The following is an 11412-nucleotide window of genomic DNA, read 5'->3' on the forward strand; positions in this document are numbered from 1 at the left end:
CACACACACACACACACACACACACACACACACACACACACACACACAGGTTTCATCAGCACTGGGAACTGAACCCACAGATTCATTCATGCTAGGCAAGCATTGTGTCAACTAAGCTACATCTCAAATTTCTAATAGAATCCCTTTCTCCTTTCCAGTCCCATCAGACAAGAAGGTTTGAGTTCAGAGTGGGGAGAGATACTAACGGCAAAATCTGAAACAGACCAAATGGCTGCATCCAAAATGCTTACAATTGTATGAAATTATTTGTTTCAAACTCTGCTATATGGATCCAGAAAGCTGGGAAAGCAAGAAACCGAATAATATCCACCGATACAGAACAGCCCTGATTTGTACAAGATAGAAACACTTTTTCTCAGACTTGTGAAAAACAAACAAATAGACAACCTGGTTTATTTTTGAATCTGATATTTGCCAACTGTTTAGTCTCCCAGGGAACACAAGTCTTGGGCATGAAATATTCTATCGTATTTTCCTATAGTGAGGTCAAAATGCATGTGGGCCCCATGCCTCTCCGTTGGGATGGCTAGCACACAAGGCATGTTTTCTGTACCCTGCCTTCTCACTAGCCCCCCTCCCCCCATTTGACACCCAAGGCCTCAACTTACCTGAAGAGAGACTGGCACTGATTTTCCATTTTTCTTAGCAATGTGTTTAATTATCTTCATGGCTTTTGCATTTTTGTTCTGGGAGATGAGCCATCTTGGAGATTCTGGTATGCACCTAGGGTATAAGGACAGATGGTATTTTGCTGCCTCCCCATTGCCGATGTAGGAGCATATGGCACAGGGAGGTTCAGCTGGACCTACCAAGGAGGCTGAGAACACTGTGCAGAGCATGTAAGGCTCTGTCCTCCCCGAAGGGCTGACTTGTAGTCAGCACATGCCCAGGAGGCCTTCAGGCTCTCCTCACTGGACAGCGGCAAGTGAGCTGCTGAGCAGGGTGCCACTGCATATGCAGCTTGTGGAATCCTGAAGAGGGCTGAGGAGCTGTGGGAGGGGTGAAGAGGGGTGAGCTTGAGAACTAGGGTCAAGAAATAGAGGTGGGAGTTGCAAATCGTCGTGGAAGGAAACATGAGGTAAGGTTCTGAGGTCAGGTAGTGGGCAGAATGCAGAAACTCAAACTGAATGGTTTGAGCTTGGCCTAACAGACTTAAGAAGGCCCTGCAAGTCCCAGGGTGCTGCTCTAAGCAAGGGCCCTGTGTCCTGACCTAGCAGGGTCAAGCAGCCATGGCAAGTCCCTGAGGGCCCATATCTAGAAGTGCTTCAGAGCAGTCAAGGTCAGGGTGAATGGAGGTGGGGGTGGAGAGGTTGGCCAGCCAGCCAAGTTGGAAGCCAGAGGGCTAGGCTCACAGGGTTAAAGGCATAAGAGCTGGAAGTCTTGATGGCTCACTGCTCTGGGACAGGTAGGGCCCAGAGGGCCATGTGGAGTGGACTATGGTGACCCCATAGTCACCATAGAGGGGTCAAGATGCGGAGTGTGGCCTGCTCAGCAGCCAGCCCCTGGGACGCTGTTTTTTCTAGCTAGAGAGCAATTTTTCTAGCTGTTCATAATAAGTTCTAGTGACTTCCCCACTATTGCCTGATCTTGGGGGTGGGAAAGAAGTGGCGACTTGGGAGAAAGTCTGGACAGCCTACAGATGGGATTTGCAGTGGTCCAGGCTTTCCTGAGAGCACCAGGGCAGGAAACTCTGGCTCAACCCAAGCTGAGATGTGTGTGTAGGCTCTGGGCTCATTCGACGGCTTGCTGGATGCACACACAGCGGCTCTCTGTGTTCATGTGAAGTTTGGACAGTCACTGGGGCCTTACTCTGGGAGTGCCTGGGACAGAAGCTCCCACAGAGCCTGATATTACCTAACTCACCGAGATTTAGCCGCAGGTTTACCGATGTTGGGGAGGCTCCACCAGGGCTAGGAAGTAACTGATGGAGGTGTCAGGGGAGAGGAAGATTAACCAGAACTTCCTGCAGCCCCCACCTCTACATCTGTCCCTGAATCCCCCTTCCTCTACAGTGCTACCAGCTCGCTTTGTTTCAGTTATCAGTATGGTCTATCTGGATTGCCATGTTGGCCTTTTTTTTTTTTTTAATAATTGCTGTTATGATTGATTGGAGATGTCTGCCTTGGTCACACCTATGGGAAAGTAGTGATTAGGCATATGCCACTCTGCCTGGATAAGAAAGGGCAACATTGTTGACTTTTTTAAAGGGTGTGTCACCCAAACTGTACCCTAGCTGTTGGGAGTCAGACATCAGATAAATAACATGAGATGAAAGAAACAGGTCACAACTATCTTGTGTCCCAAGCCAAAGAACATTGGACTTCTAGCAGGAGACTGTAATTTTTATTTAATCAACAGGTATTTGGCTTTCTTGTGAAACAGGCATGGAGAGGGAAGCATTATCATTTACAAGCAGGACGTTCATGGAAAAGAAAGACTTAGATGAAATAGATTATCCTGTTGCATCTTCTTTTCGTTCCTAAGAGACTTACCAGAAATAGAGCAGGAAGAAGAAGTTGGGCAGAGTCACGGCAAACTGCAGCCACCTCCAATGGGGAATCAGGCAGGCCACCCCTGCCAGTACCAGGAGCCCAGCAGTAAAGGCGACTTGGTAAAAAATCCCCACTGTTCTGCGATAGCCCAACCCAACAAATTCTGTAACTGCAGAAAAGAATCCACATTGTCAGCAAAATGAGCCAAAGGGGGCTTCCAATCTTAAGGCAACCAGCTGAAAAATACGGGCTTAATTTAGAAATTTCTACACATCTCTTCAAACAATGTAAAACGTGTGTGTTGGGCATTTTGTTGCGGTTATTGCTATAGTATTAATTAATAAACTCGCATTAACTGACCGATGTTAACAAAATGAACAGATTTCTGTAAATCTGCTTGATTTACAGAAAAATTTCAGGCACAAGGCATAGGCATGGTACCTCATGCCTATAATCCCAGTACTTGGGAGGCAGAGGCAGGGGATTTTTGTAAATTCAAGGCCATTCTTGATTACACACGTTTGTGTATCAAAAATAAAAAAAAAAAAACAATAGTAGCAACAACAACAACAAAAAAATTTCAGGGGCTGAGAGATGTTCAGTGGTTAGGAGCATTTGCTGCTTTTGCAGAGGACCTGAGTTTGGTTCTCAGCGCCCATGTCTGGGAATTCACAACCACCTCTAACTCCAGTTTTAGGGGATCTGAACCCTCTTCTGGCCTCCATGCATATCTGCTCACGTGTGGCACATATATATGCACACACATAAATAAAAACGAAACAATACTTTTAAATTTTCAGTAATGAATGTAGCCATATTTCACACAAATTTCACACAAAAATCAGGCAGCAATAACTCAAGGCATGAATAAAAAACTGAATTAAAAAAACATAGATGTTTCATATATAAATGAACATTTACATGCAAGTTGTCTTATAGAGAGAAACACTTTGTAATTATGTTTATTCGTGTAACAGACTAAAAACCCTGTGAAAGGCAGGAATCAACTAATACTAGCTTGCAAAGGTATTCATTCAAAATGTATTAAAAACTTTGCAAATTAGTTGTTAAATACATATCTATTTGAAACCTTCATGGTGGGAGTAGTTGAGGCTTAGAAAGTAGAAAACACACAACTGAGGACTTGTTATATCCTTTGAGAAGCAAGTTACCAGCTACCATTGCATGTGGGGGAATAATCTGTCTTGTTTATGGCCCCATGTCTACATCATGAAAGACATGTGAGGTCTGTATGCGGGAGCGAGGAGATAAGTTGTTTTCATGTGATAGATACACTAAAATTGGAATGTCACACGTCCCATAATCTTTGCTTTAAATGTCTCACAAACCTGTTTTCCCAAACTATTTTAAAAATTTCTAATCCAACACACATACCTGCTAAACCTATTTCTATAAGTAACTGGAAACCACCTGAAAATATTTTAAAATGGCTGCTTTCATGAAGTAAAATGGTACTCGTGTTCAGCAAATACAAGTGTCTGTCTTTTACAGTGGCTGGGGTCCTGGGTGGGGTGGGGAGAAAGTTACAAGGTAGGCATCAAGGCCTCCACATTCACAGAGACTTTGAAAGAAATGACTGGTAAGAGGCTGAGATTAATGACAAAATGTACATCTGTATAATTGATTTCTATACAGAATGTTCTAGAAACCAAATTATTGGCTGAATAGCTGCATGCTAGCCAGTGAAACTATGAATAGCTTCATTCACCAACCATTTATTTGTCTTTTCTGGATGGACTAATGTTCTCTTTCCACCCTGAAATTCCCCCAGATTCATGTTACCAGGTAAAATTATATAAGCACATATTCTATTTACTTCTTGTACGACCAAACCTGCAGTATTATTCCCTTAATTTCAAAGAACTTTTTTTTTTTTTTCAAGTTTAGCCAAAGGGATATGATCATGAGGATTTCCAAGATCCAACCAGCTGCCAGATAGCTGCCGTGCTGTAGGATTAAGCACGCTTTTGTGCCTCAAGGTCCTTAACTGCAACTTTGTTTACTAGTGAGTAAACTACAGCCCAGATCTTACAGCTCATGCTCCACTTTTCTGTTGCTCCAGGACCACAGCTTATAGCACAGTGCTGCCCACAGTCAAGGTGGGTATTCCTACCTCAGTCTAATATAGATAACCCCTCAAAGACCTGTCCCCTGGGTCATTTGAGATCTTGCTGAATAACCAAGATAACACAACCACTGAGTAACATAACCACTATGCTTGTGTTCTCAGCTTCCTCATGTGTAAATCCAATGGTTTATTAGGACAGGTAAAGCACAGTGAAAATTCTCTCACACACCAGCACATCTCTGATCTTGAAACTTCTGTCTGAATAGAGTTGGTATGCTCTACTTTCTCTCCATATAGCATCACAAAGTTCAGAAACCAAATATTCCCCCAAAAGCTAACTAGGACTCTGGCTGGTGTGGTAATTTTGCTTTTGAAATTTTTTTTCATACGAAGAACATAAAGTGAATTGATTGAGTGCTTTAAAAAAATTCTTTTTTTGTGTGTTTGTGGGGGTGTGGTTCAGGACAGGGTTTCTTTGTGTAGACCTGGCTGTCCTGGAACTTGCTCTGTAGACCAGGCTGGCCTTAAACTCAGAGATCTGCCTGCCTCTCCCTCTCGAATGCTGAGATTAAAGGCATGTGGCACTGCTGCCTGGCTAAAACATTCTTTAGGTACAGAATAAAAGTCATTGTCTTTCCAACCAGGTTCTACCTTACTAAGAGTCCCTGTGTGCTCCCAACAGCACCCCAAACCTTCTTACTCAGGATGTAGCCAATTAACCAGCCTGCTTTGCTGACCAGGCCCTGGAGCAAGCGAAACACCAGCATCCAGGTGTAGTTGGGGGAAATCGCCATGAGAACCCCAGAAATGGCATTGATGAGGGTGGTAACCAAGAGGCAGAACTTCCGGCCAAACCTATAGAGAAGAACCGGGAAAGGGTGTGGAATTAGTTGGTGTATCCGTTATGTCTCCTTGTGCTGTGACAGAACCTCTGGTAAAAGCAGCTTTTGGATAAAAGAAAGGGCTTATTTTGGCTCAGGGTTTTAGGGTATAGCTCATCATAGAAAGGGCCATCAGGGCAAGGAGCTGGAGCCTCTGGTCACCTTGCATCTATAATGAGGAAGCAGAGAGCCAGGAAGCTGGTGTTTAGCTCACTTTCTCCTTTCATCTAGCTAGGACCCCCGCTCATAGAATTGGTGATGTCCAGAGTGAAGATGGGTCCCCCCTCCTCAGTGATCTTAATCTATACAACCCCTTACAGGCACAGCCAGACTTTTGTCTTCTAGCTGATTCTAGATCCCAACAAATTGCCAACATCATCCATCACAGCTGGATTCATGGACATTGGAGAAGATTCACAGACATTATAAAGATGGCATCAAAATCTGAGGCTAGTTCTCCATTCGATTGTAAGTAATACGAATCTGACTTTAAGTTACACCTATCTATTTCTGCTCGTATCCAATCAGCTCTTACTTCAGGTGTCACAGTGATGATATTAGATGTACGGGCATCTAGAATTGTCCTTTTCTCTTGATTAACTGGCTGCGTTTTCATTATTAATAGACTTATTTGATCCCTGATAGTGTGCTTCCTAAAATACAATTAAAGATTTACTTCCCACATAAAAAAAGTGTGGATGATACCTCCTCTCAACACAACACACACACACACACACACACACACACACACACACACACACACACACAAAGATCCTTGGCTTCAGTTCTGCTTAGTAACCTTTGTGAGGCTACACAAATAAACTTAAAGCTCACTGAGCGCCCTTCACCCAGGTACAGTGGCTCTTCTTTTGGGAAAAGTTTTCGCTTTCCAGACCATCCAGGAATGGATGCCCTTTACATAAGTCTAGTCAGATCATAGAGCAATCTATGATCTGCAAGCTGCAGGTTTGGTGCCAAGTCCCAGCCAACCGCCTGTCTAAGAAAGTTTCCACTTTGGTTTCCCATAGTTATCATTCTGTTTGCTATGAAGTGTCTTCCATTTTTTTTTATTTGAAGAACTTAGATTTCATCAGTCTGGGATGGGGAGAATTGTCCAAGAAGACAGATTCCTGGTGACTGAAGTCCAATCACGCCCTCAGCACTTATTGTGGTGTTGGATAAGTTAGTCAACATTAACAAATTTCTTCACATTGAAAAAAAAAAAAAAACCCTAACTGACTATCTGGAAAGGGGATTCCATAAGGCATTGGATTTAGAGAGCTGAGGACTTTGTCCTCCTTGCCCATAATGGTGTGTTACTGTTTGTTCCCCAAAGACTCATGTATTAAGAACTTGGTCCTCACTGTGGTAATGTTGGGAATGAATGAATTCTAAAGAGGTGAAGCCTGACTGGGGACACTGCCCAGTGTCAGAAGGGAATAAAGTGGTGCTCTGGGGTCCTCAATTAGTTCTTCGTACGTTTTTGGGTGTTTATATGTGTATGTGTGCTTGCGTGTGTGTGTGCACGTGTGTCTAAACCAGAGGCCGACCTCAGGCATCATTCCTCAGGTGCTATTCGCCTTGCTTTTTGAGATAGGGCCTCTCCCTAGCCTGGAACTCACTGAGTAGGCGAGGCTGGCTTTCCAACCATTGAACCCCAGGCTTTCTGCCTCCCCAGTGTTGGAATCCAAGTATGCACAAACGTGCTTGCTTGCTTGTTTGTTTAATGTGTATGAGCGTTTTACCTGCATGTATGTCTGTGTATCATATGCATGCCTGGGTGCCCACAGAGGCCCCAAGAGGTCATTGCATCCCCTAGAACTGGAGTTGTAGATGGCTGTGAGCCTCCTTGTGGGTGCTGGGTATTGAACCTGGGTCCTCTGCAAGAGCAAAAAGCTCTTAACTACTGATTCACCTCTCCAGTTTTTCCCACGTTTCTTTTTAAATGTGTTTTGGGGACAGAATTCAGACCCTCACGCTTGTGGCAAACACTTTTTCTACTATCTCTCCAACCTCTGAAGTGGATCTTAAGAGAATGAGTTGTTATGAGTGAGCCTGACTCCCAAATGGCATTCTGGACTTACCTTGTGATGTGATTTTTTTTTTTTTCCTGCACAGGATCCTTCACCATACTGTCACCTGCCAAGGCAGCCTAACCACAGCCGAGCCAATGTCCTCCCCTTGGCCATCCAGAACTGTGAGCTAACTAACACCACTTCCTTTCCAAAGCTGCTCAGCCAAGGATCACATCTGAGTAACAGAAAACAGCTGGCTCTCAGAGAGCAGACTTGGGGCTCTGTCACTTCCAGCCATGCCTTCCTAATTGTGTTCTAAAAGGCACCTATTTCACTGTAATCAATTGTAGAAGACCATGTTATCTACTATATGAATGTTTTGTTTAACTGAAGTCAAGGTTACATGTCCCTTTGGTAATTCAATATTTGGTAGCTGCTTCTTCTATTATTATACAGCTGTGTTCTAGGGAGCAGTTCAAATATTAACTAACCATCTGAAAATGATCCATGACATTATTAATAATTTTCCTAGGATGTTAGTGTTTTTGGTCTGAAATTTAAAGTTCAAGTTGTCTCTTTAGTCATTAGTGTAAACTACTCAACTGAAAATTGCTTTAACCGTGTCACTTCCAAGTTCTCTGCCAGTATCTGCCCACGATACCAGGTAACATTGAAGCATTTAGTGCCAAGCTTACCACAGGGATGCTTCGCTAATTTTTTAAATGTTTCTTCCTGTTTTCTCCAGTCAGGCTTCTCTAACTTTCTGATACTGTGACACGTCATTTCCAGCTACCAAGTTTATGCTCAAGAACCAAGAAATGAAGATTTTTTTTTTTTAATCGCATTGTGGAGGCTGAGGAGATGGCTCAGAGGGTGAGGTTCAGTTTGGATGTCCAGCATCTACACAAAAAGCCAGGTATGGTGGCATTTGCTGGGAGGCACAGACAGGTGATCCCCAGGACTTTCTGGCTACCCAGTCTAGTTGAAACAGCAAGCCCCAGGTTCAGGGAGAGACCCTGCCTCAAACAGTAAAGCAGAGAGCGATAAAAGGAGATGCCTCATATTGATCTCTGTCTGTCTGTCCCCCCATGCGCGCACACACAAACACACACACAAATCTCAGTATTTTAAATAAATTCATGATTCTGTTCTGGACTGCATCCACAACTATCCATGGATGCATGTGGTTTATGGGCCATTGGCAGGGCACACTTATTACCCTTAGAGTTGAGAGTTTGTAAACATCTACTCAGATGGTGATTTCTCAGCACCTACTGTAGGCACTCAGTAAAGCCACAGTGATGTTGCTATATTGAGGGACAAAAGCCTTTGGCTGAAACAGAGAAATGCATTATTGGAGACTCCAGGCAGGGAAAGTAAATCCAAGTTGCAGAGAGAATATGCCTGTCCCATTAAAGAGACAGGTGTTTTTTGTTTTTGTTTTTGTTTTTGTTTTTTGTCTAAGAAAGCTTGAGAAAGTCTGAGTTAGTAACTTAAGATACCCCTCCTCCACTACCATAAACACCACAGAGTGATTTAAATTATTTAATGCAAAAACAGAAAGAACCAGAGTAGCTAGGCACCACTTTGGGGTGTCCTTTAGCTGTCTACTATTCAGTATCAGAATCTGGACCTCCCTCATGGGGCAGGGATGAACAGCATTATTTGGGAGTTTGGTAAAGATGCAGATCCTCAGGTCCATCAAGACTGATGGGTCATAGTCTGACTTATAGCAAGTCTGGGGTGACTTCTATGTTCATTAATATCTGGGAAGAGGTGCTTCAATCCATCCTGCCTCAGTTTCCTTTTCTGTAAACGATAGGTAGTAAAATCTACAAGGCTGTCACCATCCTAAGTGAGATCAAATGAGGGTGCCTAGTAAAAACACTCCTCCTTGTAGTTGGTGGAGAGTTTGTTTCTGATGATTCTAAACATTTGGTTACAACTGACCACAGCCCAAAGGCTCTGCTTTGAGCTGCTGGGACAGCAGGCCTGGACTCCCAAGAGTAAGAGTTGCAAATGAGTTGTTAAACACAACCCTTATTAAAAATCAAGTGACACACACTTACAATTTAAATAAGTTACATTAAAACAAGGAAAAACAGGTGTAAAACATCTTACTTCCTACTTGCTTATTACAACTGATCACCCAGCCTCTGAGGTTATCTGCATTCACTGCTCTGCTGTCTCTGGACAACTCTGATGGACTTGTTCCCTCCAGAATGTTTGCTGTTAAATGCTTGCAAGCATGCCACTAAATACAGCACCTGTTATTTCTTATTAGAGTACAATGCTTGGAACTGATGAAAGATTGTGTTTCTGTGTGTCAGGCAACACACAAAAACCCTTCCTCAGGAGTGAAGAAATAAATTAGACATTTTAGGAAACAACTAACTTCAAAATCTATGTCACAAAATGACCCTGGAGAAATTGACTTCCTTCAAGACAATTAATTTTCCTTCCTTCCTTCTTTCCTTCCTTTCTTCTTCCTTCTTCCCTTCCTTCCTTTTTCTTCTCTCTTCTCTTTTCCTTTTTCTTCCTTCCTGTTTCTCTCTTTTTCCTTGACTTACTTCATGAAGTCTAAAGCCTGTGGCAGGCATTAAGTGTGTAGAGAGTACATGTGTGTCTTTTGTTCCTTGTCGTGCTTTGTTCTCTTGCATGTGAGTGGGACAGAAGAAGGAGCAATTGAAAGCCTCCAGGAAGCAATAGAGCTTTCTAGAGGTTGCGTGCATAAGAATGGAGGAGGGGAACTGGTCCGCTTGCTATTGGGCATGCGCTGTGAGGAGGGCTGAGCCCTGCCTCCTTGAGTGGGGTGAGAATCATTATCAGGCTTCTGCAGCTTACTGAGCGAGGCCGTCACCTGCGTGCGTGATGCTTCTTGGAGATTTGGTGCTAATGTCCACCTTGGTGTACCAAAAGTGGATGAACCAGGAGCTGTCTGGCCAGCAGCCAGCGAGTGAGGTTGGACCCTAGACCTCTTCATTAATGTCTGTCTTGACTTCTCCGGCAGCCTGCAAATAGCTAACCTCAGTTCTGTGTAATCACAATAAAAATGAATGGCCTACCTCTCCACCTCCCAGCCTCCCACAGCCAGTCCCGGGAAGACTCTGGCCAGTGAGGCTGAGCAGACAGTTACAAATGCGTTGTGACTTTTGGCACAGTGCCTCCGCCTCCATCCATCCTCCCTCCTGCTGCCAACGAGGCCTCAGGCTCTTGTAAAGTCAGCAGATTCTTACGAACCTTTACGATTTTGATGCCAGCTTGATGTATAATCAAAGAAAGCTGTCTTGTATTTATATTATATTCACAGTAGAGAGATAGTTGGGGAGGCCTGAAAAGCCAGCGAGTACAAGACTCAGTGGCTGTTTATTTCTGAGTCCAATATATATATAGTAGGCTGATTGTTTAATACAGCCATTATCCAAAGTTATATACATCTATAATTAAGTTTCACTAAAAACAAGTGCAGTAAGCATGCAACCATATTATTTCCTACTTGTGTTATTACACAGTGGTCCTGAACCCACTGCGTTTATGTGATTACAGGAACGCTATTTCTAGCAACCTCTCTGTATACACATATATAGATTATACAAATGTATCATCATTGTAGGTATTATGCACACAAATACACAGTTACATGCACTATGCTGTTAGGTGCCTGGCAGTTAGGATGGAACTGCCAGGTCACAGAGTTCAGTGCCTGGCTTCCGGGAAGAACTCTGCACATGGGGGCATTGTGAATATTGTCCCATAGACCCTGATACCTATGTGTTTACCATACTCCTCAAGTCTCATTCCTCTCTCTGCTGAAGACTCCCCTTACTAGCTAATGACCATCTACAGAGGAAAGATGTTTGTACAAAGACCGTCCTTAACTACGTTCTAAGTCTTATCCTTCTACCCAACAGGTA

General features: G+C 43.5%; 1 protein-coding gene across 2 annotated transcripts in view; it reads right to left on the minus strand.

Annotated features, from left to right (window-relative positions):
* The window catches only part of LOC129683451 (solute carrier family 22 member 2), a 32482-nt gene that overhangs the window by 17424 nt on the left and 3646 nt on the right, over positions 1–11412 (minus strand). For both annotated transcript variants that reach the window (XM_055616197.1, XM_055616198.1), the window contains exons 3-5: positions 5303–5457; positions 2514–2682; positions 630–744 (exon numbers count right to left, since the gene is read on the minus strand). In XM_055616197.1, coding sequence (XP_055472172.1) covers positions 630–744; positions 2514–2682; positions 5303–5457 — 439 coding nt within the window. The remainder of the gene's footprint in view (positions 1–629; positions 745–2513; positions 2683–5302; positions 5458–11412) is intronic.

Source organism: Psammomys obesus, unplaced genomic scaffold (genome assembly GCF_907164565.1).
Source record: "Psammomys obesus unplaced genomic scaffold, mPsaObe1.curated_primary_1811, whole genome shotgun sequence".
Taxonomy (NCBI): Eukaryota; Metazoa; Chordata; class Mammalia; order Rodentia; family Muridae; genus Psammomys; species Psammomys obesus.